The 27,378-nt window shown below is 35.5% G+C and overlaps 1 protein-coding gene across 8 annotated transcripts in view; it reads left to right on the forward strand.

Moving 5' to 3' along the window:
• The window catches only part of EFR3A (EFR3 homolog A), a 75,216-nt gene that overhangs the window by 18,682 nt on the left and 29,156 nt on the right, over positions 1–27,378 (forward strand). For 4 of the 8 annotated variants that reach the window (XM_057382492.1, XM_057382493.1, XM_057382495.1 and 1 more), the window contains 6 exons: positions 4,431–4,507; positions 6,359–6,486; positions 7,826–7,976; positions 16,498–16,619; positions 18,300–18,449; positions 22,873–23,010. In XM_057382492.1, coding sequence (XP_057238475.1) covers positions 4,431–4,507; positions 6,359–6,486; positions 7,826–7,976; positions 16,498–16,619; positions 18,300–18,449; positions 22,873–23,010 — 766 coding nt within the window. Of the gene's footprint in view, positions 1–514; positions 781–4,430; positions 4,508–6,358; positions 6,487–7,825; positions 7,977–16,497; positions 16,620–18,299; positions 18,450–22,872; positions 23,011–27,378 lie in introns of those variants that run through there. The other 4 variants (XM_057382496.1, XM_057382491.1, XM_057382490.1 and 1 more) reach the window with 4 other exon arrangements.

Raw genomic sequence — 27,378 nt, forward strand, 5'->3', positions numbered from 1 at the left:
AAATTCATGGGAAGTTGGAAAGTAACTTCAGAATTGCTTAACTCAAAACTGATTTTCTMCCTGATGTGTCATAAGGATGTTAATGATTTACGTTCTGTAATCCTTGCTTCTTAAATTCAAAAGTAATATTAGAGAGAATGTAAATTTCATTATTTTTAGATTGTTTCTTTAATCTTAGAGGTAAAATAAGCTGTTCTGTTTAAAAAAGTCTTTTTGGTCAGTAGTCTGCCTTAAATAAGTTTCTCTCTGTCTGTTCTACAAGAAGACCAAGGGAGTARGTTTTGTTAAAATATTTATCACTCTGCAGTGATATGTGGCAGCTGACTGAGGATAGTTTTTCCTGAAACTATTTGGATTTTTTTACTTCTAGTCAGAGAAATAATGAACTGTGTGTTTCAGGCAAGTTGAAGTAATGAAACTGTCTGTGCAGTTTCATTCAAGGAGCTGTGAATCACACATTGATAATGTATCTTTTATTCCTTTCTCTTTTCTTGTGCCTGGCCTTGTTAACAGAATTTGATACTGAAGTTTTTCACGTGTTTGGTGGCTTTATGCAGATGTCACAGAGCTGATCAGATAAGCTTACAGTATTGCAGAGCCCTCGCGGGAAGTAACCGCCGCTATGTGAGTGTGAGAGAGCAAATTTCTGGGAAAGGAGACAGTTCCCGGGGAGTGAATTCATATCCAGGATGAGGCAGTATGTGCAAGTTCCAACTGTTGAGCAAGAAAAAGCCTATGATTATAATTCTGCTTTTGAACCGAGACCGTGTATGTGTTTGGGTAGGTGAAATTCCCATTTTCTGATAGCGGGGRCTGTATCTTACTGCTGTTGTGTAGAATAAATATGTGTAAAGAGAAGTACCTGTGCAACTGGTAAATATGTACAGTGTTATCATGTCAAATACAGATTATAGGACTCCTTTAACTGAAGAGAATGTGCATGTTTTAATTTGATAAAAATCCCACTACTGGAGAAACAAATAATAAGTATTTTTTAAACTTTTTTCATTCACTATCACATTACAGTGTAGACTGTAGATATTGCTTTAACCTTTATATTTACTTTCATTAAATGGTATAAAGATGTCTGCAAGGAGGAGGCCATTAAAATGCAAATTTTGCCTAACACTAAAAAGGAATTGTCATAGGATTTTTCCTCAATAAACTTGCTTAAAGTAGAACAGGTTCTTTTTAYCTGTGTTCTACAGACCTACAAAGCATTTTATTTATGAAACGAATGTGTTTATTTGGATATATTTTTGTCTGTGTTAAATTGATATCCAAGAAGTAGGGAATCAGTTTTTAATTATTCAACTTCTATCCGTCTTTTACAAAATTCATCTTTTTGATCTATGTAGTAAGAGGTTCCTAGATTTTATGGGTTATTTTTAATGTAAGCTGTTGACTTTATTTTTTTTATTTATTTTGCTTTGTTGTCTTTTTTTTTTTAAATATATATATTCATACATTCTTTAAACCTATTTCTACAGTTTTATTAATTTTCCATGGTTATATCAAAATTGTATAACTGAGCAATAATTAGTAGTTTTTCCACAAAATCCATGTCATGACTGTTAATTATTTTGGTTTTTGGTTTTGGTTGTCATTTTTTTCTGTGTTGTTTGGAGTGCCTGTSAGTTTTATTTCTGATAGTGCTCTGCTTGGAGGCTGAAAGCTTTGACAGATTAAATCTCACTTTCTGATACTTGAACGTTCTGTTTAGTGTAGGAAGTTCTTTTGATGGTATTAACATCATATTAATTTTAGGTTTATACTTTGATGATAAAGAATTTTTGACAAGCTTATGGGTTTTTTTTTCCATTTAAACACTTCTATAATTAAATACATAGCAATGTAAAGATACTATCAAAAATCCAAGATGAGGAGAAAAATTTAAATCTTGCATGTACTTACTGTTAGGCCTTTTTTTGGTGTCAAAATTCACCATGCGCCATAAATTTGAAAAGCAGTATAAAATTCTCCATGCGCCGTAAATTTGAAAAGCAGTATTTCAACAATATTATGTTTCCATTAACTGAAACCTCCCGGTAATGCTGCCAGAATGAGCTGGTACTGTTATCTGATCGTTTTTATCCATCTCAAAGGAGTAACTGTATCCAGATTTTATGTTAAATTTATGTAATTAACTGGGTTTAAAACACCATTTTAAGATTTAAATTGCAGTTCTTTGCAAAGATTTTCTTCTGTAATTTAGATATGGAGAAAGTATTTTTAAAATATTTTTAATTGCTTGTCTTGCAGTATTTTTGAATGTTTTCCTGCTATTGWTATGTTTTAGGTAGTTGTATCAAAATATTTTGCTACAGTTATTGCTRGAATATTTTGCTATATTTAGTTGTAATCAAACGTACTGTTTACTGTGGAGCAAAGTTAATGGTCAACCATAAGGYAGAAAACCAAGTAGGAACACCAAGTACAAAGAGTGATCAGCCAAGTGCACAGTTGCATTCCTAAATCAAGAAATGTCTAGCAATATTATGGGGTTCTTTTTGTGGATTTTGATGGTCTTACCCGAATTTCCCCATACATAATAATATACTAGACATTAATACAGTACTCTTTTGTTACTATGATTTTGTTTACTTTTAAAATATTGCACAGCATGCTCTCATTAGAATATTTTTGTAGAACTGTCTAAATTATTTCTGTTTTAAGTCAGTTAGGGTTTTAATGCCTTTGCATACCTACATTTTCCAGTGGCATATTAAACARCTTTGATATTAGTTACTTCTTACCTGCAGCTTTTATGTAAATGTAGATTTTTACATTTGTTAGACTTCATCAGCAGGAATTGTATGAAGAGTTTGACAGTAATAACAAAGTACTATTTAACAGAAAAATTCTCAGTATTTCATGTGTTTATTCCCAGAGTGGTTCTTTTTGTTTTTGTAATTATGTATTGAAGTCATAAGTCAGCGTTGATCTTACTGGTGATACAGGACTCTAATTCATGAGCTGGGGAGAAATCAGGACCATTGGGGAGAACTTTGAGTTAGTGTACAGTTCTAAAATCACAGATCTGTCTTTGATAATTGTTTTTGATTAAATAGATTGGAAGAAATAAGTTGTTGAAGTATGTGCAGAATACATTTTTTGTCCAAAAGACAAATAATATCAGAAAACAGGTGGAATAGAGGAGAATGTCTACTGTAGAGTCTTGTAATAAAAACCAAGTGCAGCAGGGGAAGTCTTTGTAATGAATCTCCCGGATGYTCTGATAAATATGGATAAAAACCACTAAGATTACTTAGATATTTTAAGTAAAGATACGCAAGTCTGGATGCATTTGCAGATAAATTGTAATCAGTTTGTTCCAAGATACCCTTTATTGTTTTCCATTTTTTACTATTTTTGGCAAAGTGTTACAAGATTTATTTGAGTATGTAATTGGATTCCCTTAATAAGGCATTTGCAAGGTGTTTAGCTACTGTGAATCCTTCACATGCYGAGACTTGAAAGACATGATCTGCATGTATGCTTGAGATACTATTATTGAGTGTGTTATTGTTTACTGAGTAGCTCTTGTGCATTAGAGCGACTTTGGTGTTGATCTGAGGCCTGACCAGTGAGTTAATCAGGTAATATGTCCACTGAAACATTTAAAATCTGATTTCTCAAAAAAAATTAAAAAGGGATTAAGTCTGCCATGATAAACAGCTGGACAGATACCTAGAATTTTTTTTTTTTAATTATTTATTTTTGTGCTGTGTATTAACCTAATTCCAAAGTTCTAGTAGTCYTAAGTGCTAGAAAAAAGACCAAACAATGCTTTGCAGGTTTGTTAGCTTTCTAGACCAGGCASTGTGACTTCTAAAATTAATAAACTTGAAGTTATATGCATTGTTCTRATTATATGCATTAGTAATAGAGTAGAAATGAGATCAAAAAAATTCATTTCTCTGCTTCAACTGGCTGTCATTTCACCAATGCCCAGTAAAAGGAAGGATAAGCAATAAGGAAGGCAGAGCTTGTTTTGTATATTATGGTTTMTGTTGGTTTATATGGGTACCTTTAAAACAAATTTCATTTTTGTTTTAATTTTTTAGAATAATGAACACAATGCACATTTTGATGTTTTGAAACAGTCATTCAGAATGAAGATAAACCCACAAATAAAGTAGCTTTGATTTTAATAKGACTAAATTTTAAAATGCCTTGTCTTTTCTGCATGTTTCTAGGTATGGATGACAGGTGCATTTTTAGCACCCGATATGCTTGCATATTTTCTCATGTGTGATGGTCGTTTTGCTTATTTGACTTATTTGTGCTTTCAATTCCCTTGATTTTGCTTTATTGCTGATAGCAAGCTGAATTCAGTGTTATCTTCTTCCTCCATACTTGTCAGCTTGTCCCTTCAAATGAGTCCCCAGAACTGCATTCTAAATCCCGTTGGGTAAATCTCTCTGCAGGAGTTTGCTGCTGCTGTGCTGCGCTGCGACCTCGCTACAAGCGTCTGGTAGATAACATATTTCCTGAAGATCCAAAAGTGAGTAATGACTTTTAAATTTTAAGGGAATGGTGTTTGAAAAATTTTGGTTATAGCCAGTGCTTAAGCAATTTCTTTTTTAACTTTATTTTTTCTTTTCTCTTTTAATGTTTTACCATAAATTCTGCTTTAGCACTTAATAGCTTTAAGAGACGTTAGTAGAATAATTTATCTGGAGAAGGACTTGTGTAAAACATCTGGTCTAATTCCATTTCCAAAGCAGGGCTGCACATTGAAGAATARAATTATTATGTTTTGCTCAGAGAAACAGAGATTTAATTAAACAATTACTGTCTCTGCTGCAGAGATAGTAMTTGACTTCATCACCTTTTAGAAATACAAATGCTTTCTTGTTGTTGCAGGTGTGAGCATTTTCTGGTTTTCTACAGGATTTTAATTTTTTAACTCTTGACTTAATGACTGTGAACATTTTTATGGTTCTGGTAGACTGTTGTGACCCAAAAATGTTTTTCTGATAGGTTTTTTTTTTAATTTCTCCAGGTACTCATTTACAATTTTATTTCTTTTAATTTCACTGCAACAATCTTGGATCTGTGTTAAAGCCTAACTCTTGCTCTCTGTGAAAATAAATAACTGTGTGTACAATTTAGTAATGCCTATGTCTGCACATAATCGTTTGACAGTTCAGACTGATCAAGAGCTTATGCTTCTGCTGCTCCACTTTTTAAGTGTATTATCAAATTTTTATATATTTTGTTATAGTAGAAGTTAGCAGAACAGTCAGTATTTGCTTAATATTTGGCTTATATGTTACAAAGTATGTGGTCTTTTTTAAAAAACTGTGGTGTGATTGAGTGCCAGTGATTATGTAAGTGCATGTTACTGGCTTTAAAGCAAATGTTTTCTGTGGATACAGTATATATTGAATGCATGGAACAGTATCGTTTTATGGGTTTATTTGTTCTAACCTGGTTTTTGGTACAGTTGTAGAAACTCCTGGAATTGCTACAGTTGTAGTGTTATAGTTAAATGTCGCTCAGAAGCCCTGAGTTGGCACTTCTTAGTCTCTGTTTTGGTTAATATCCATTGGCTTAGAGCAGGACACAGGCCAGTCCATGATGTTTCTCTTGAGTTACAGACCTTCTCTAAASTATGAGAAGATTGCTTGATAAAATCCATTAATCAATAATGAGTGTTTAAAAAGCCTCAAAGTAATTTATTTGAAAAACAAATATTTTCATGAACTTCCAGGAATAAAAAAGAGACGAAAAGCCTTATCCTGCTTTCCTGATAGCTATGATTATAACCTCATCTGWGCAGATCCATGCTGCAAGTTCACATTGGAGCTGATATGTTAATCTTTGATGTTGTTCTAACAATTAGCCTTCAGGTGCCTGGAGATCAGCCTTGTTCAAGATCTGACACTGAAGAAATAAAATATTTAAACTACAATATAAAATATTTAGACTACAATCTTGTTTGTATATTTTATCAAAATTGTGCATCACATCGACTTTGGGGGGGGGATGGGAACATAAAAATATTAAATTGTTCTAGTAGAAAAGAAGTGTGTCTTAGAACTGGTTACATATCTCAYTACATATCTTCTCATAAAATACCTCTTCCATCACAAAAATATGGTGGAGCAAGCTAGCTGCTTCATTTCATCAAAAAATATTTTAATTGCTTAATGTTGCTGATTTTTGCAGCTAAGCTGTTTTGCTCAGATGTTTGGGGTTTTTTTTAAATTTTTTTGTAAGCTTATTTCCATCTGTAAAGCCCTGATCTTTAACTAAGAAAAAAGAAAAAAAAAACCACTTGGAAAGCTTATACTTCCTATGAACTCCTTTTCTATTATAATAATTTTCTATTTTGTATTTGTGGTTTTAGGATGGTCTTGTTAAAGCTGACATGGAGAAGCTGACTTTCTATGCAGTTTCTGCACCAGAGAAGCTGGATCGAATTGGGGCTTACCTTGCAGAGAGACTGAGCAGGGATGTAGTCAGACATCGCTATGGGTAAGGAGAGAAGTCACAGCATTAAAAATAGATGCTAACAAGTCATGGAATTTCATCATGTTTGTTCWGATCAAGTCTGGAAGGCAAGACAGACCCAGTCCCTTTGTGGTCTGTTAACCTTGTTTGGCTGCCAAGCGCCCATCCAGCTGCTCTCACTCCTCCTGCTCAGCCAGATGGAGAAGAAAATAAAATGGAAAGCTCATGGGTTGAGATAAGGACAGGGAGATTATTCAGTGCCATCATGGGAAAAAAAAGAGACTTAATTTGGGGAGGATTTATTTAATTATTGCCAATTAATGACAGAATAGGATAGCGAGAAATGAAAACAAAGCTAAAAACCACTTTTGCTCCACCTCTCTTTCATCCCAGGCTCAATTTCACTCCCAAGCCCTTTACCTCCACCCACACCAAGCAGTGCAAATTAGGAATGGAGACTGTGGTCAGCTTGTACCATCTTGTGTGTCTCCTGGTCTTTCTTCCCCACACTCTTACCCTGCTCCAGCATTRGCTCTGTCCTTGTTGTTGGCAGTCTTTCAAGAACTGCTCTAGCGTGGCTTCTTTCTGCAGGGTGCAGTCCTTCAGGAACAGGCTGCTCCAGTATGGGTCCCCCTTGGGGTCACAGGTCCTGCCAGAAAAGCTCTTGCATGGGCTCCTCTCCATGGGGCCTGCCCAGAACCTGTTCCAGCAGGGCCTTTCCATGGGCAGCAGCTTMCTTCAGGGCACATCCACCTGCTCCAGCACAGGGTCCTCCATGGTCTGCACTATGGATATCTGCTTACCTGGGGGCAATTCCAGCATCCCTGATGGGTTTTGGTTTGGGAAAGTGTGGGTTGGTCTTGGAGCTGACTGGAGTTGGCTGTGTCTGTCATGGGKACAGTTCCTGGATTCTCAAAGAAAGCACCCTCACAGCCCATTGCTGCTAAAACCTGGCTATGTWAACCCAATACACCTTTTCTTTTCAGCCCTTTTGGCTAAATCAAATATTTAAGTGAGAAATATTGAGTCTAAGAAGTGTCAGGAATTGGCAAAAAATCAACATCGCAGACTATAATTTTTTTGCCTCCATATCTGAAGACTTTATAACTATATAAAGGGTAAATGGCCAACACTCAATTCCCCACTTCCCCTCCCACCTATCCACCCCCTCCCTCATAAAGAAGAGAAAAAAAGAGAAAATATGGATGTAGGAAATAACACTAAGTGTCATTTTTATACAGTGGAAAATACGTGCTTTCCTTTCTTTCTTTTCTATTTTTTGTGATAAGAACCTGAATTGAACTAATTGAATAAATGATAAATGCAATACATCTTTATGTGAGTCTCTCTGATTAATTTTCAGTTATGTTTTAATTGCCATGGAGGCACTGGATCAACTTCTAATGGCTTGCCATTCTCAAAGCATAAAACCATTTGTGGAAAGTTTCCTTCATATGGTGGCCAAGCTGCTGGAATCAGGCGAACCAAAGCTGCAAGTCCTTGGGACTAATTCTGTGAGTAAGCTCAGATGCTAAATCAAATCAGGGTAAATCTTTGGTGGGGAAAACAGTTTGAGAAGTCTGAAAGGATCTGCCATTTGACATGAATTGAAAGATGCTGTCTGTAGTGGGGTGTGTCCTTTGGGCCTAAACACAGAGCAGATACCAGCTGGCGGCAGGTAAACTGTTTCCTTTCAGTGTCCCACATTCTTTTGATGTCTGGGCTTATTCCCTCTGAAAATAGCTCCTGGGAGGAGCAGGAAGGCTGTTCTGTGAGTTCATATTTTGAGTCTTAAAGCAGCCCTCCTGGAGCCAGTGTATAGGTAAGACAGTGTTTTGTTCTTCGGCAGCTTACACTACACGGAGAGATTCTTGTTAGCTGAGACATCACCACTTTAACAACTTAAATTTTTCAGGCTTCAGATCCAGGCTTGAAGGGGATAAATAAAAGTGTCAAAAYGAAGATTTAGAGATCTGGTTTTCCAATTAGAGTGGTGGACACAATCAAGGTTATAGCTCTGACATACTTCCCTTTTAACCACTGTGCTTTCCAGCTAGTAAAATGGGAATCTCATAAATTCCARCATTGTGATGTGGACTCTTTTCACTTAGAGTGATTACTTTTACATGAGTGCAGAGTAGTGCTTACATTTCATGTAAATTATTGCCATTGTTGRCTGTGAGGGGGTTCTTTGTGGAATCAGTGAAACTGCTGGGCTTTGGGATTTGTTTCCAATTCAGGAAGACTGGAGAATGTAGTAGAGGGATGCTACCCCACAGCAGAATTTCTTCTTATGATGGAATAAAGAGAGTTTTGCTGTAATGTAGGGTAGAAGTGTCCACTTGCTCCCCCACTAACAGAGCTGGTTTACTGAGCATAATGAGATCTGTATCTCATGCATAAAAAAAAAAATATTTATTTAAATATTGTTGAGCCAGGCTACCCTACTTCTTTTGATTTGTTGGTATAATAATGCCTGGCTGAATCCTCTTGGGGAAATGGCTTTGGAACTTATTTCCTGGGCTGCCAAAGGGCAAGCTGTACATCACTTTGCAGTTGTTTAAAATCCTTTGTGGCAAGCAGTTTCTGCCAACCTCCATTCTAATGTACAAGGCATGTGTCACTTTGAAATGCTTCTTACTGAACAGAAGTGCACCTTATCTGTTTGATATTCCTGTCAATTTCTARATCTTTTGTGAGTAAAAGACATTAATGGACTTCCTGAATTAGGAGATAATTTGTGTTTGTCTTCTATAAAACTCAGAAACAAAAAGTTTCCCTAATTAAGAGATGAAATTCTGTGAGGAGAGAGAATTTTTATGGCTCTCCAGGAGTATTCCAAAATCTAATTTTAGCCTAACTCTACTAATTTCCCGAGGTGCCTTCTAGTGTTAACAAAGACAAAAGATACAAGTCTATTTGTATTGACTGAAGAGGAACAAAGGGTAACAGCTTGTCTGTTACCAAGAGTACTGCCCTGCTGTGTTCTTAAATAAATTTTGGTAGATACAATGAAAGTTTTCCATCATATTGTGCTTTTTTTCTCTTATCCAGAGGGAAATAAACAAAACCCTTTGAAAAAGAGAAGGGGGTATGGTGACTGGATAATGTTTCATATGCTTTATCTATTCCAATTTGGAATTTGGAGTGGTAACTGGTATTGACTAGAAGAAAAGATTGGATTGGATTGCAAATGAAGTAAATGTCTTTAAACTGGTGAAAAGGCAGCCTTTGGAAAATTCTACATAGTGTTTTTAGATTAAACCAAATTTAAGGCCCCTACAAATTTATAATCTGCTTACGTTTAAAGCATATGTAGTATGATTGTGGCTATAAATAGATTTTGATTATTTTCTGTCCAAAGCATCATTGAGATAAAAAGGCAGTATTGTCTTTGAAGTAAAATTCAAAACTCTTTGCTTGAGCTGTAGGGTTTTTCAGCCTCATAGATTTTCCTTCAACTGTGAGGACTCTTGTGATTGCTTAAATGTCAGGGTTTCAAATGAATCAAATCTCTGCACTGTACATCTTTGAGTAGTTCAAAGGCTTGGAAAGAACTGGAAGCTCCCACTGTCTTCTGAGTGTGTTTTGCTGACTTCCAAATATTTGGTTTTGCATGCAGAACTTATTCTACTTGGTACTCTGTATTTTAGGAAAAAAGTAAAGCTTTCACTTAGCTGCTTGTCATCTTAATTTTGGAATTTAAATTTAATTTATTTTATAATATAACTTGATTTATTTTTGAAAAGCAAACCTGAAGATGACTATTTTAGATAAATAATTATTTGGGGTTTGTTTATGTACTTTTAAGCCTGATCTTCAGGTTACAAATAATTAATTCCTATGACTTTTATATATGTTGCATTTATAAGTTAYGTTAACTTATTTCCTCCAGCAGCAGTGGTTTTTTTTTTAAATATAACAGTTGTAAATTGATTTATATAAGGCAGAGTCTTAAAAACAGATCAAATTCAATAGTGGATATGTTGAATAGCTTTTGAGGGATTTTATAATGTAGACCGAATTTCAAATTTATAATGTCTGTGAGGTTCAAAATATTTTTTTTTTCTATCATGGAAGATATTTTTATATACYACGTGCTAGGATAGCATATGCTGGTGAAGAAACTGAGAAAATGTGGTGGGAAAAAGTGATAYCTCCTTGGCTTACATGTTACAGGATTTGAAGGCTGATTGCAGTAAGCCTTTCCATAGAAACTTACAGCAATACTTAATTGCTCTCTCCAATTTTCTTGAAGAATTTCACTGAGTATCATGTAAAACATCTCTATTGTTCATGTACAAATAATTAAACGTGTTGCTTAGGTCCACAATGTTTTATTACTAGGGTAAAAGTGAAAAGCTTTAAAATCTTTGACCTTGTGGTCAAAGTTTTTTGGAGTAAGAGATCCAATTTATATCTACTATCTGTATTCAGTTTATGTCTATTTCTAAAGTTTTTTAAGAGGGTTCAGAAAATTTCTTTAGTAAGCAGCTGTTCTAGAACAATTAGATATATAATTTAGCAAAACTTTATTCTTAATTCATATTTACAGGACTCAGTTAAATACAAAACAATTTATGCTAATTTGGAATGCTGATGAGGTCAGTGTATTTTGCCAGTGAGATACTTGGAGTATCTATGAAAAATAGCAGATAATATGGGGGTGGAACCCAGTATCACCACATTTTAGTTACGTACCACAAATTCTTCTTTAGTTGATAGGTTCCTTTAGTTGATAGGTTCCTTTTATAGAAGCAGTTTCTTTGTAGGAACAGTGAAATAATGATCCCATCAGTGACAGTGTTGAACTTCCTGTGCGTGAGGAGGTGGTTGTTACTGCTGGTTGTCATCATTTGTTATTTAAAGGAAGACAAGCAGTATCCCAAGTGGAAAAGTGATCAACCAGTGCCTGAGAYAAGAAGACTTTTATATTTGTTAGTGTTGGTTTGGGCAGAATTGAAATGCATATTTAAGTAAAAATAGTATAAAATGTCAACACTTTGAAATTAAGRAATGTCAGAATTATTATTCCCAGTAGGGTGCTTACTTGTTTGCCTTGTCTGCAGCGTACTAGTCTTGAAGTTGGCAGTGGAAATTTACCCTTAGTCTAAGACATTTCTTTCATTCCATGTACCGGTACAGATTTATGTGCTGGTAGTGATTTAATACACAATGGAGCATTTCCATCTCTAGGATGCCTCCTTTGGCTTTTTAATAGGAGTTAAAGATCAGGGACAGATTAACACACAGTGCTYGTTCGCATCCTGTGGGTTATTAAATTATCTTAGAAACTGTGTGTCTGCATCCACTAGAATTTGAGTGAATCCTTTAGGGTCACTTAAATGTTACTTTCCCCTGCTTGTATGTGTGCTCTCTGGTTCTGCAGTTCCGTGGCCACCCTACCATGGTCCTGTAAGCCAACATTCCATTGCTGACTTTGTTACACAACTCTACGTGTGGTGGTCAAGATAATTTTCATCCAAGGGGCACAAAGTGAAATAGAATGCGAAATTATCCATCCCATTCCGACAAAACTGAAAGTGTCAGGTGACCCTAGATATTAATAAATAAACTGATTTTCATTGCTGAAAACCTTACCTTGTGATTATTTGTTGTGATCTTTTTGATGCTGTCTTTGTAAAGTTAATGTATCCAGTGTGGAGTTAATATGTGCTGTGTTTGAAGCTTTTCTATTTAGGAAAGTTGAAGTGCATACATGCATTCACCCTTCTCATTAAGGCTGGAGTGTGTCGTTTCTAAGAGCCTTATATTTGTAGGAGATCATGCCTTCCCATGTGACAGTTCCATAATAATGAAATACATACTTTGGCCTATATTAGGTGGTAACTGTCACTATCAGCACCTTCTTTCCCTGTTTGAAACAAGAGAAAATTGCAGGCTATAGAAGACAGATTGGGAAGCTCAGATACAAAAAAATTACTGCTCAGGTCCAGCCTTTTGTTCTTACAGGGAGATACTTTAAGTAACATAAATATGAACGATGGTGATCGTTCTTGAAAAAAGCTGACCTTCTTTAAAGACATCCAGGGACCATTAAAAGTTATGATTTTTCTCCTAATGTACTTGCTACATAACAGTGATAAAACAGCATAAATTCATGGAAGAAATTTTGTCCTTGAGCACTTGCATGATTTACTTACAGGACTTCCACAATCTCTCTCTCTGTGGTAATGTGATACAACTTTCCTTTCTGAGTCTGGAACAAACATCTTCTGAATAAACAATATATTTCYTCTTTACTTTGTGATAGATTTATATGTTTTTATACTGATAGAATTTTATTGTTTTCAAAATTAATGGAAATAAGATACTACCAATATAAGTTCCTTTCTGTACATTCTGTATTCAAAATACAGAAGATGCTTGTATTGGTAAAATTTCCGTAAGTTACCTACCACTGGGTGCTTGCTAGCRTTTACTGTGACTGAATGACATGTTTACTTATATAAAAGCTTTGTAAGTAATTTCTAGGCGAGTGCTTGGACTTTTATAAGAGTTTTATCCTTTTTTAGGTTGAGTAATTTTTATATTTGAGGTTTGTTTGAAAATATGTGCTTAAGAGTAAAGTATTCTTTAACAATGATAGCAAGAGCATCACTGGAAAGCAAAGTACATGATGATGACAAAGACTGATGTCTACTGTAAAGCTTAATATTTCTGTGATGAAATGGAATTTTACAYTTTACTGGGTGACAGTGCACAACTCCGAACTATTACCACAGTCAGCTTTCCTGTGGCCTAAATGCTCAGTCATCTGAATGGTAATCCTGGAATGTGCTTCAGAAATGCTGTACACTCAGTGGGTGAAATTGTTCTGTTGTACACATGAGGGCATAAAAAACCTTTGCCCTTTCTGTGTCTCTTACTGTGCATRCCATTTTGAAAGGTGTGACTTTCATGTGTTGCTGCAAAGCTGCACCTTCATGTGGGAGAGGTACTCAGAACGAGGGAGTCCCTGTCACTTGCTTGGCCTAAATTCATCATTTATTCTTACAAAGCAGTTTCTTGGTACAATAAATCTTTCTGCTAGCAAAAGTTAGGAGAGTTTATTAGGCTTTCCTGTTGGAAGATCCTGTCAATCAAGTGATTTAGTACTGAAGATAATATTAATTAATATTAAATACTTGTACGAAAATGCTATGCAGATTAATATTCTCATTCTCACAGCCACTCCCACAGTGCTCTGTGTTCTTCAGACTTCTTGTTTCCATTCTTTTACATGCTTTTATGGRAGTTTGCTGGGTGAATCAATTGTAGACTTGAGCAGTTGCATGTCTGGAAAAAACTAAGATCATACTGTTTAGGGTTTTTTTAAGTCCTTATGTTCATGCCTTATTGATATGTAAGGACTAATGAAATTCTGGTTTGCAATAAAAAAACAAGCCAAAGAACCAACCAACCCTCCCCCAACAAACAAAAATAAACAAAAAATCCAAAACAAACAAACAAAAAACAAACAAACAAAAAAAAAAGAAATAGGGTTGGTTGATTTTTTGGTCTGTCTTGATATTAACAGTTCCAGGAAACAAACTAGGGAGATACAATACATGTGAAGCATTTGTCAGAGTCTCTTGGGAAGGAAATTATAACTTTTTATAATTCACTCTATTAAAGAAAACATATTGGTGCTGTTGTGGATTGTCTTTTAGTTTGTAGCAGTGGACCATACAAAATTAGATTTTTACTTTTGTCACTTTCTTATCACCTGAAATACAGCATGTTCCTAATGGAAGGACTTGTAAAATTGACTCRTATTATACCATTTTGCTCCATTTTCAGTAATAGCTGAGCATGTAGTTTTATGAACTGTATCATTTTCAGCTGTGCCTGTAGTTTTTAGAGGGTGAACTGGTAGTGCAGCTGAAAGGGATAAGTGTTCTGCATAAAACAGAAAACAAGACTAAACAAAAGAATGGAAAAAGAAGGGTTTTTTTCCCCTGAAATGCCCAGCTTTCACTTTGAGCTCAAAAATCTCTAAACCTCCACAAGTCAGTGTGCTGTGGATAATGCTAAAGTGCTTTGGGCTTGTCTGGATGTGTATGGGTAATGTGCTGATGAAAGAAGGTTCTGCATCATGAAAAATACAAAGGAAATGCCTCAGCCTGTGCTTAGGAATTGACAAAAATGGTGTGAGTAAAAGCAGGAGTCTTAATGGGACATCACTCTGCTTCAGGGTAGAATCAGCACTGTGTTCAACCTTTCCTGACAATGTTTTGTTTTGCTTTTTATTTCCTTCTGTAGTCTGTTCTTAGAACTGTCAGTGATGAGAATCCAATAGGTCTTTAGGCTCACTTTAGAAAGGAGTTTTTAGAGTCTAACTTAGCCTAACTTAGCCTTTGCTTCAGTGAGAGCCTATTTTTGCTTTTCCTTATTACTATTGGACAAAGAAAACAACTTAAAACAACTTATTTATTTTTTTTATAGCTGTCTTCTGTACATTTTAAGAGTGATACCTTTTAGGCAGCTGTAGTCTAGGTAATTAAATGTGTTTCATTCTTTTTCAGATGTTTATCTAAAGCTTTGTTCATCTGTTAAATAATTTGAGGATTATCAGTTATTCACCATTTTCAGCTGTGATGTTATAACTGAATGCACTGTTTCTTTTTTGGGTTTATTTAGCCCAATTASATGGCAAAAGTTTCTTCATAGGTGTCATGAATAATAGAGATGTATCACAGTATATTTTTCAGGGTTTTGTGCCATTGTACTGGAATTGACTATTTTCCTTTTCTTCATTCAGCTGTTTTTGGCTTCTGATGCTGTTTTGCAGTAACCATTGCCAAATTGCTTCCTTGATTTTTCAGGTCCTATTTCCCATTGCTCAAGAACCTTGCATCAAGTGTGCCTACAGCTCTGGCCAGCTTAGCGTTCTTTGCAAATTTGATTAGCCTAGTCTGCAATCCAGCTCTCTCTAGTGAAGCTCAAATCTTGTTTTTGTAGTGTGATGATTTACAAGTGTTTTTGTGTTTTTTCCAAACTCTTACACATCTCTCTTATTGGGAGTGTTCTTTTGACAGTGTTTTTCTAGCTTCCCTTTGAGAATTTTGTGCATTTTTTTGTCAACAGCACCACTGAAGTTTTGACAGATGTTGCTTCATCTGGATTCACAAAATTTATATAGTTGTCATAGGAATAAGATGGATTGATGTGATTTGTTCYTGACAAATCCATGTGGACTGTTACTTAGCCCATCAATACTTTGTAGATGTTGGCAAATTGRATTTTATTTTCAGTGTTTTTCTGTGAATGGACTAGAGTTGACTGGCTTGTAATTCCCTGATTCCTCCTTTTTCCCTTTTGTCTGTCAAGATAAAATTGACAGAATGCCTCAAAGTTTAGTTCSCTTGAATTTTGGTACATCAGAATGTTGCTAGGTAACCTGGTAATGACGGTGTTGCGTTTGATTGATTGGGCTGCTCTCCACAGCTGCCTGAGAGAGAGTTTAGCGAGGTGAGTGTCAGGCTGTCCTCCCACGGTGCAAGAGATAGGACCAGAGGAAATGGCGTCAAGTTGTGTCAAGGGAGGTTTAGATAGGTATTAAGGAAAATTTCTTCTCTGAAAGAGTTATCAGCATCGGAACAGGCTGCCCATGGAAGTGGCTGGTTCACTATCCCTGGAGTTATGTAAAATACGTTTTAGTGGTGGACTTGGCACTGTTAGGTAAATGGTTGGACTTGATAATCCTAAGGGTCTTTTCCAACCTAAATGATTCTGACAGTGGATGACACTCCCTGTTGAAGTTTTAGATGTTTCCATTTTGCGTAGTGTGTTGTATTTCATGCGGTTTCATTCTTCCATAACTGTCTAATTGAAGTTCTTGTGGAAAGACTTTAACAAAAAACCCTCCTATTCAATTTTTTCTTCTCTGGAGTTCTAAAGCATTGGGTTCAAAAATTGGGTTCTTAACTTAATGGAGATATTTTATGTTACTTGTTAAGTGAAGCTTAGTACTCATTGTTCTATTTTTGGAAATGGTTATTAAAAGGTTTTTAAATGTATTTCATTTTCTAGTTTGTCAAATTTGCCAACATTGAAGAAGACACGCCTTCRTATCACAGACGCTACGACTTCTTTGTGTCCCGGTTCAGTGCCATGTGTCACTCATGTGACCATGATCCAGAAATACAAAATGAGTAAGTGTCATTCTGTAGCAATTACTGAAAACTGTTGACACATTAATATTGTATGTAATACAACTTCTATTTTTTAGGCTTTTAGTGAGTAGTTCATTCCATATGAAGAAAATGACAGCCTGACTTCTAAGTAGCATCAAATACTGCAAATCTTAGGTAGCTAGAACTTCTAAGATATTCACTTATTTTACCTGAATAATGCCTGTAAGGTTGCAAGGATTCTCTCCAGAAAGGCACTGCTTACTACTGCAAATGCACAAGTTCATAACTTATTTGAGATATGAATAGGTCTACTTAAAGGAAAAACAAAAGAATATTTTAAGTCTGCTCTTTGAGGATTACTCGTTAAAACTTGGTTTTGTTACATGTCAGAAGTATGCTCATGTGTGTGAAGCTCAAGAGCGTCCATGCATGAGAATTCCAAATTTTTCCTTTGCTTACRTAAGTGCTGCTGTTTGTTTTCCTGCGGCTCCCCCTGGAGGATTTGTCGTTCCCAGGATTAGCTTTTCTAATTGTGCATCCCTCTTTCCTGCTTCGTGTGTAATTCTGTTGCAACTATCTCAAAAGGTCTGGAATGATATTGAATCTGTATGGAATCTGCACAAGACTTTTTTCAGAAATAGCTAAAATACAAGCAGCTACAGATTCAGGTATTTACAAATTGAAATCTAAACAAAAATAATTGTTTTAGAACTTCGTTACCTCTGTAGTTCTTCTTAGAAATGTTTTCATTCAGCGAATTTGACTGAGCAAGGGCTAGTTAAATGTTTTCCATATTTGAATCAAGATCTTAAAACTATGGATTTTAATAGAAATAATAAAAAATTTTAGTGAGGCTCGTGCTTATTTGATTTGTACCTTCTACTTGTTCTCAGGAAGTAAATTCTCTTCCTGCCATTTATTGTAATGGATAATTTACTATTATCACTTCAAAAAGTAATATTTTGCTATTTRCTTCATTGCACAGATTCTTCTGCAAGCTATTTTTGTTTAATAAAATAATGATAATAGCTAACAGCTAGACCAAGTTTTTTAAACTTATTTATTATCTTTTATTTTTAATATTTCATTGTTATTGATTAGTTCTCAGTTGTTTTTATTCAAATGGTTTTAGAATAAAAGTTGTGGTTCCTTTTGTGCATTAGGTTTAARTTGACAGAATTATCCTTTGTTTTCCATTTTGTGAATCTTTCAGAAATCTTTAAAGATCTTTCCTGATTAATCTATAGCCCTAATTACAACTTGTGAAGACATGAACACATGGCTGTGCAAGGTAATACTTCAGCTGTGTTGTGGTAAATTCACGTTTTTCTTCAGCTCTGGAATAGGCTGAGATTGCAGAGTTTCAGCTGATAGGTGATAAATTGGGTAGAGCTGGTGAGTTTTATCCACGTGACTTTTGTCAGAGAGAGGTGATGCACAGAGTTTGAGTCTTCATTGCTCAGTGTCAGCTTTATCCTTACAGGCCATATTCTGTTCAGTTGTTTGTTTTGTTAGCTTCCTTACGGGATTTAAAGGTGTTCAAAGAAAACATGGGCAACCTTGATGATTGGCCAGTTTTCCCRATTGCTGCTTGTGAGAACCTACTGGAATTCCACACTACTTAATTACAGCTGCCCACAGAGCCATACTGGGAGGTGCTGTKCTTCTTGGCCTCAGTAATTCCTCTTCCTTCCTCAGGATCCGAATTGCTGGAATCAGGGGCATTCAGGGAGTGGTTCGAAAAACAGTTAATGATGAACTTCGAGCAACTATATGGGAACCTCAGCACATGGACAARATAGTGCCATCATTGCTGTTCAACATGCAGAAAATAGAAGATATTGACAGGTAATTTTATTCCTTGTCACTGGTGTGTTTTTTAAAGCAATCTSTAGGCTAAGCTTTTATGATGAGTATCTTTTTCTTTTCTTTTTAGTGGAASCAACAACTCACATTTACTAGCTGAGGCTCCTTGAAATTGATAGTATAGGTCTGCATAACGGTTTTTAATGTTTCTTGTCTTCTGTTGGCCTAAAAGTTGCTTCAGAAATTATATATCCATATTTTGACTTGATAAAAATTGTAAACACTGTGTTTTAGCAGATCAGATGCAGAGATGAGTAAGCAAAGGCTTTTAGRTGACTCAAACGATTTTGCTACTTAGCTTTGTTAAAAATTTAGGGTTTGATTCCTTTAGTCATWAGTAAGAGCTGCTTGTCCTGGCTGAAACAGTACTTAAAGTAAGGAATTAGAATTTTATTTATATGTAGACCCCCTTCTCATTTTTGCTTTCAGTGACTCCCAAGCATGTTACCTGCTATATCTGCAAAATGATCTTCAAGAAGATCTCTGTGACAATTAAGGCTGAGGAGATGCCAGTCACTTTATAGTTGAAAAGTCACTTTTTTTTTAGTCCATGGTTAAACATTATGTAGGTGTAAAGACTGTTTATTTGTAGCACTGGGAAATTTCCATAAAACCAACTTTGGCAAGCAAATTAAATATTCATTCCATGTMCGATTCTGGCTGCTTCAAAACTTGCCTGCTAAGAGGCTCAGCAGCATTCCTATAACAACAAGCTTTTCACTCAGCTCTCTAGATCTGTTTCTCTTTTTTTGTTTGAGTTTTGGTGACATTTATTTTTCAATTCCTCAGCTTTATTTTTGTTCTGTTATTTCTAACTGTCAGTACCTGTCTCATCTCAAGCAAATTTTCAGACTGAGTAATTAAAATCAATAGTTGCCTGTCTGTCCATGCTTTATCTGTTTACTGCATATAACTGAGGGCCCACACAATATGTACAGAAAARTCCACTTGAATTTTACATCTGAAGAGTGATCTGAGTAAGAGAGAAATGTTTCTGAAGCTGCTGATTACTTACTCTTACGGGCAAACTTTTGCCAAGCTTCTTTACTTACTCTTCTAGCTGCAGGTGGGCCCTTTCCTTTGTTACTCTTTACAGTACCTTCAGGTGTACACTTCCTTTTTTATAGCAAAAGTAAATTAACCATTTATGGTAAAATTGACTGAAGTAGGATTTGGTTTAACCACTTAAAGTGGATCAGTGATGTTTGTTATCTACTGAACAATGCAATAGTGGCAGAAAAAAGCAGTGGAACAGTGCAATAGTAGTGGTTGTCAAAAAGTAACTGCTKCTTAAATTTCTGAACTGTCATGGTTGAAACATGTTCTGTATTGCACATTTAATATGAAAAAAAAAAGACTAATGATTTTCCAAGTGTGAGTAGGGACCTTCTGTGGTGGGTGGGCCTATGACAGAAAGGCTGAAAACAATATTTGTAAATTGTTACCTGCTGGTCTCAAACGATGTTACAGAGAATTTCTCATTTTGTTTTATGTATGACTTCATATTTGTGAAACACAGAGACATCTTGAAGAGTAGGAGTAAGAGCATATAGCTCTGGCAGATGGAATCAAAGCATTATTTGAGAAAGAGCAGAAATTCCAGAAAATATGCTCAAACTAAGTCATAGAAAAAAAAAAAACAAACAAACCATTTTTGGTTTAATCTGAAGTACATGTAGGTAAAGCTTACTTTGAAAGTCAGTGTAATTTTAACTTGTGGAACCTTAATAGCTTAATTCAAGATTCTTTTGAGTACATACCAGATGAGATACCTCTTGGAGTTAAAAATTTACTATTTAAAATACATTTGAAAAAGGTAATTGTATTTGTGGATGTCATTATTGGTTCATGTATCTGAGTGCACATTCTAGTTACGTGTCTATCAGACATTATGTGATGTACAGGTCTATTTATAAACATCTGTAGCATAAGGAAGGAATGTACGACATTGGCATTTCACTTACTTTGTAATATATTCTTCATGATTACTGCAGAGCTAAACGTGCCAGCCTTATTTTAGGCAGAAGGACACTCTAGCACTTGTAAACTTGACTTCAACTCCTTCTGGTACATCTATAATGTTCATGCAAATTGTATTATAGAGTTTGGTTAGATTTCTTTTTTTCAGGGTGAGTGAATTGTAGTCAAACAGTCCTGTACCTACTCTGCTCAAAAATAGTGCTAAAGTCTTACTTTGCATGTCCTGTCACATTTTTTGGCCAATTCTGGTTTTGTGGCATTAAAGAAATCTCATTCGTAAGTTGCTGACTTGCTCTGAGCTAATTTAAGTCTGTGATTAGGTGTTTGTGATGGAAACTGCTGTACTTCAGCACATCTTCCTTCCAGTTCTTTGTTGCCACTTCTGATCGATAATTGCCCACAAAAAAAGCTAGTAGAGCAGCTTAAGTGAGTTTTGCTTGCCCATTTCATTGCAAAGCATATTTGCAGCCCTCTTGTGATAGTACAAAAGGTCTAGATGCAGAGTAATAGCACTGGTTTTTTCTTAACTGTTGCAGCTGTATTTCTCAGAGGTTTTCTGATATTTCTGTAAAAACCAAGTCAGTGAAAYAAAATGAGTATGAGTTATTTATTTGAACCTAGAAACTTAAGAGGCTGTACAAAGCTTTCCTCCAAAACTAGAGAGTATTCAATATTCACTGTCTTTCATCTGGTAATGCCAAGGAACACTTAGTGAGGAATACTTTGAGGTTCTGTTAAAATGCAAAATAAAATATTGTTCCTACAGACAGCACAAAATAATCTTGGGCATTCTGATGCAAAYAGTAACATTTTATACTAAGGAGATTCATCTAAAAAAATACTCCAAGCAGCACTGAGGAGTTACCTTCTGTAGGTTTGTATATGCAAGCACATAAAACATAATTTATTTTTACTTCATTTTAACTGGTTTTCTTTCATACAGTCTCAGCTCTGTGTGCKATGCAGCAGCCTGCTTTCTTCTTTCCTCCCCACACAACCACCTTTGCAATGCTGCTGTATTTTAGGGAATCTGTGTCAAAAGAGCAATGGAAATTACAGTYCTACAATGTCTCTAGTACCTTCTCTGAGAAGGGTGCCCATTTTCCTAGATCAGAGTCCAGGCAGTGCAGGGGAAGGGAARAAAAGGGAGATTGAGTGGCAGAGCAGTTGGGTAAAGCTGGAGTTTARTGGTACTCGTGGTGGATTATATACAGATTATCATGCCTTTTAAGGTTCTAATCATACTGCGCTTGTAAAACTGTTTGTATTTGTAAAAGTGTTTCTCCTTACTTCTCTAACAGGGTTCCTGAGGCTCATCTGTTATTAAAATTTGACAAGCTAGCATTGTTATGGTAACACTTGAAACACTGATATTGCCAGGGGCAACAGGATTTTCATATGGCCAGTTTTAGATTTCAGTAGTTTTGAAACACTAGAAAATCTTTTGCAATCAGAAGATATATTACAACTATGATGTTAGCATGTTCATTTCTAGTGATATTTCAATTTGCAACTTTTTATAGTTGGTTTTATGRTAGTTAACTGGATGCTCTTGGTGGACACTTTTAAACATATTTAACACATAAGCTTGCACTGCAGAACTGAAATTATGTTTAAGGACTTTGTGTACTTATTTCTTAAAATTAAAGATTTACGATGTTAATGTAGGTGAMTGAATCCTCCTTAAGTTTCTAGAGCATGTTTTGTGAAAGGAAGAGTAAAATAAGGTTGCCACCTGTGCAATGGCTTTTGGTAGGTAATGGAGGTGTCCTAGGAGGAACTGCTTGCTTTCTTTCTGAAACCTGTTCTCACCTGGTGCCCATGGCAAGGGGCTCAGGAGTGCCCTGTCCATGGTAGTAATGGAAAACCTCAGTGAGGTGACCAGCTACTACACTGTCTATTTAGAGGAAGCTATGTGGGTGATAATTGTTTCACTCAGACTCTTTTTTTCAACTCACAAGCCATCTGTTTGTGCAGAAATATTGGAATTTAGTTTAATGCTCACCCACATGACTCAGTAGTGGGCAGGTGAATGAGGTCATTAATCTGAACAATTACARTCTTAGATATTATTAAGATTCTGTTTAACTTTTTCATGTTTTCACAGCCTTTATTCATTCAGTAGCAACACATCGTGGTTTGTCAAAATGTGGTGGGTAGCAAGTTGAGTATTAGCAGCTTTTGTGTTTGCCATATAAATAATTACTAATACAGTGGTCAGTACTGAGTGAACAGATTATGATCTGTCGTCCTGCTATATGACAACAGAATATTTTATTCAGAATTATGGCTTGATGCATATTTGAAATACAGTTCTTGCCTAATCAAGAGTGTGACTCATGAACATTGTAGCACCAAGAATGGGAACAGTAAGAAAGGTGGATATTAGTCAGTAACATAATCAATGTATTTTGTCTTATTTCAGCAGAATAGGCCCGCCGTCCTCTCCTCCAGGAAGAGAGAAAGAAGAAAATCCTTCTGTTCTGGCTGAGAATTGTTTCAGGGAACTCCTGGGACGAGCAACCTATGGAAATATGAATAATGCTGTCAGACCAGTTTTTGCGTAAGTTGAAAATTCATGGAAGATTTTAAGACATTTTSTTTATTTCTTCTCCTTAATTCTGCTGCATTAAATTCATTTTCAACCCAAAGGTTTCCATTCACATTTCTTTAAAAAATTGCCCCTTTTAATCTCACCACTTTGTTACCTGTCTCTTACCTTAAAGCAGTTATGAAGGAATACCTKTCCTGCTTTACTGATTTGAGAAGTGAAATAGGATAATTTAGACGAGTTGTTACTTCAGCTGGCTTCTTTTTTTTCCAATGTGAAACTTGATCCAAGCTATTAATATTCCAAAGATGAGTGTTACAATCCTGTGGAGAGACAAATCAAGTAAAATACACGTAGCACAAAGGAATACCCTGCCCCATAAAGYTACAGTTTATATTTTCCTGCCATTTTCTTCCAGGACCTGTTTCAATATTCTGTGAGGAGTATCTTTAARAGCTCATTTAATAGTGACTGGCAGATAAGCACACAGTATGCACATTATACATAAACACACACAGTACAAATTATGCCTGATGTGGTAATACTTAAAGATACCACTTTCAAACCTTGGCTTTTCCTGGTGAGGAGKAGAGCTGCTAGCTTCTTGCTGTAGATTTTTTTCAAGATACTTCCCAGTTACACAAATATGTTCTCTTAGATGGCCTAGTTCTTCCCACCACAATTAAGTAGTTTATTTATACACTGAAAAATCTRCAAGCTACCAAAAGCGATTTTAAAATTATTAGTGTTAAGAACAAAAATTGTAAAACAAGATGGGGTTGGTATTGAAGGTAGAAAACTTTTGTAGACCCTTGTTTAGCCTGACAAAGCACTAACTACAAGGAGATGTACCATTCCCCTACTTTCTGTATTATACCAACCAGATAGGAGATTCTGTTGCAAAGGTGAGTGTTTTATTAAAAAATGCTCATTCTTTCCTAGATTTAAAATGTGCATACCTCCAATATACCTGTGTTCAGAGTGAACACCAAGGTGCTAAACAGTCTGGAKGGACTACTTGGTACTATACTGCAGCTGCTTTCTTACCACTTCTTAATTTTTTTTTTGGTTTATCTCAAAACTGTCATTTGCAGTCACTTCAGTTTTTTGAATCATTTTAGTATCAGGAAGATTTTCTACAAATAATTCCTTATTCTCGAGACTAGAGTTAGTGCTTGGTTTGGGAGGGTGTCATACCTGCTTTTCCYGTGGCAGATCTAAAGCCTAAGTATCTAAAGTATTATTTCCAGGCTATTTTCATTTCTTACTTACTTTGACTGTAAGGAAACAGTTAACTTTGTGTGCACCTCAACGTGCCACATGCAGCGTTTATGCACTAAAATGAGTAGATAATGACCAGTTACTCAGAATATATTATCTCCTATGAACAGTCTTTATAGTCGCCATTTTTGTGTTCCACTTTGAGGGAGAATTGCCAAATGTGTCTTTTTAGAAATGACTGTAAAGGTTTGGTATTTTTGAAGAGCAAGAGGTGCACAAAATGCAATTTCAAGCTGTTTTTCCTAAACAAAACGGGAGTGCTCTATCTAATCAGCTTCACTTTGTGAGTGAGGAGAACAGTTAGAATGAACATTTGAGACAGGGAGTCTGTTGCACTCTATCAGATTGAAAAGCATGATGTAGCTGATGATTAGAAAATAGTTTCTCCTAGCAATGTGCAGCTATTTCACGGCTTTTAAGGAATGTCTGGAAATATAGATAAGGCATCTTATTACTATACTATCATAAAGGTTCAGGATCAGTTCCCCACTTAAAGGCTTGCTTCATGTTGTATTGGAATATCAGGCAACATGCTGTCACTTCWTTGCAAAACTGAGAGAGTAGTGCTGCTTGCATCATGAGGCAGGGTGCATTCAGTGATTGAGGGATTTAAACAAARTTAAGATAGTAGAAATCTGAAGTTGGTCCCTGAGTATAGGTTTGGACTGACATTTATTCTCCTTGCCTTTGGCAGAAAATCTCCATGGTTATRTGTCTACATGTAGTAGCTAGAAACTCTCAAATAATAACTTGTAATGAATGTATTTTATATATTCTCACACATACACGCCTCAGTTATGCTTTCTAATCCTCTGTATCAATTTACCATCTTGTGCTATAAGGATTGTTTGCATGTGTGACCCTGGGACAGAAGATCATTAGTGGCTTTTCTCTCCAGAAATTTGCATCATTGGTTCTGATATTCCTTTTAGATAGAGAAACCTAATTGTGCACATTTGCTATATATATGCATCAGATCTCAGTGGATGGCAGAGTTTGGYATTTGTTAATCCAGAAAAAAACCATTTTGCAATCTTCATTAGATATTCTTTATTAAAATAAATATAATTTGAAATCTGCTAATCTAAAAAAAAAAGGAGTTAAGGTGTGACTTGATTTTTACTGAGGTAAATGCACCATAATGAAAATATCCTTTACTGTATTTTGCAATAAATACATTGAATATACTTGTTATGAACAGTAAAATATATTGCCTACAGGAATCTAATGCTGCTGTCCTTAGGAGGAAAATTCCAGTATACAAAGTATGCTGCCTGTTGAGATGTTACACAAAGCTTTAACCTGGGCTATCATCTTCCCCCTGCTGTCTTCCCATCAGTTCATCACCCTGAAGCAGCTAATACTTGGCCTTTCCAGAAAAAGAAAAGTATATGTCTTGTTTAGACAGGAATGAGATGGGGTTTTTTTGTTTTTTTTTAACATGATATGAGATGTGGTTGACCATAATCTGCCTGAATGGATCTTTGGGGCAGATAAATAGGAGCTGTCAAGGGTRACAGAGAACACATGCTGCTCTGAAAGATTAAAGGATCAGTTCCAATCAGGAGAATACAGTGGAGAGTATGATCTTCTGTTTGATGAGACAAATRAAATAGGTTAGCTAAAATAAGCTATCGTGTACAGGATAGATATGATGGACTGTATTGGAATGATATGAAGGGAGGAAAATGACCTGAATAAATACATTATGAGCCACTAAGCCTTGAAGGATTTAAAGAGGTAATTTTGTTTGGTTTTCTAACCCAAGGCAGGATTTTTTTTAAGCTCTGTGRTGGACTGCAAGATAATTCAGGGCACAGGAGATACTTGGTGTCATCTGATTTAATCAACTGTGAAGGAGACCTGGGTACTCAGATGGTCACTGGGCTGGGAGCAGCTGCCCAATGAGTGAACRGAGATCTCCAGATTCTAGGCAGAGTAAATGAAAACATCCAGCCAGTCCTCCTGTGTTCAGAATGCTGACTTCTTTCACCTGCAGATATTTCAAGTTTGCTGTTTCAAGCATCTTTATGYATTTCCTAAATTCTTTGAGAAAAGGGAAAGCAGTAGCTGAGATATTTGGTTAGGAACACAACCTAAATTCAGTTTCTGTTACAAAGTTTTTTTGTTGGTTTGGCATGCTTGCTATTGATGAATCTCTTCCTGGGTTTGTTTTGATTTTTTTAAAACTTAAATCCTACCAATTTAAATTAATCTAAAATTACCTTTTCTTCATTCTTCAAATGCAGTAATTGAAAAATGCAGTAATTTTTGTAATGCTTTTCTGGGGACTCAAATCTCTTTWGCAAAAAAATTGTGTGCCCTATTCATGGCTTTCAACATTTCTGCTTAAGCAGAATTTTTTATTTGCTTGAAACTCTGACAAAATTTCTTTCATTTATGGTTCCCATCCCATTTAAAGAGGAACTGATGCATTTATTATTTGGATTTTGTTTTGATATTTCTTGCAGAAAGTGTTGAAATGCTTCAGAATGTAAAGGCATGTATGCATAAAGAGTAGCTCTTTTTTGTTTTCCATATATTTTATTTATGAAATCACCATGAAAACAAAAATAGTTCATAGAGTTTCCATTCAGGATGGAACAGTCAGCCCTAATTATTGTGCAGCTTGTAATTCAAAASAACTTATTTATCTTTGGTAGACTAGAAGTTTGTCAAGGTGTTAAAACAGTCCAGTTCAGCAGATCCCTTTCATGTAAATAAGCATCTAATGTCACAGCACTTTGGGTGGAAACAGTATGTTTTTAACTGTATATCTTCGGTGTAACTAGGTTCCTTAAGTTTCTGGAACTAGAAAATCAGGAATTTCTGTTTCAGCCAAATGTTTTATGATCACATCCTGAATCTTGAAAACAAATGCTTTTCTGCAGTTCTAAATTTCTCACCTAGTTCATAGATCATTGTTTAGAAGTTTTATATATAAGTAAATAATAACATATATATAAATAAATTTTATATATATATATTTATATATATATATATATATATATACACACATATATATACATATATATATATGTAAGTAAATGATCCCTTTGAGTTTAATTTTGAGAAAACTCTTTAAGATACCATTTGTTA

The sequence above is a fragment of the Malurus melanocephalus genome, unplaced genomic scaffold (assembly GCF_030028575.1).
Source record: "Malurus melanocephalus ecotype Western Australia unplaced genomic scaffold, MMel_1.1 scaffold_570, whole genome shotgun sequence".
NCBI classification, from domain to species: domain Eukaryota; kingdom Metazoa; phylum Chordata; class Aves; order Passeriformes; family Maluridae; genus Malurus; species Malurus melanocephalus.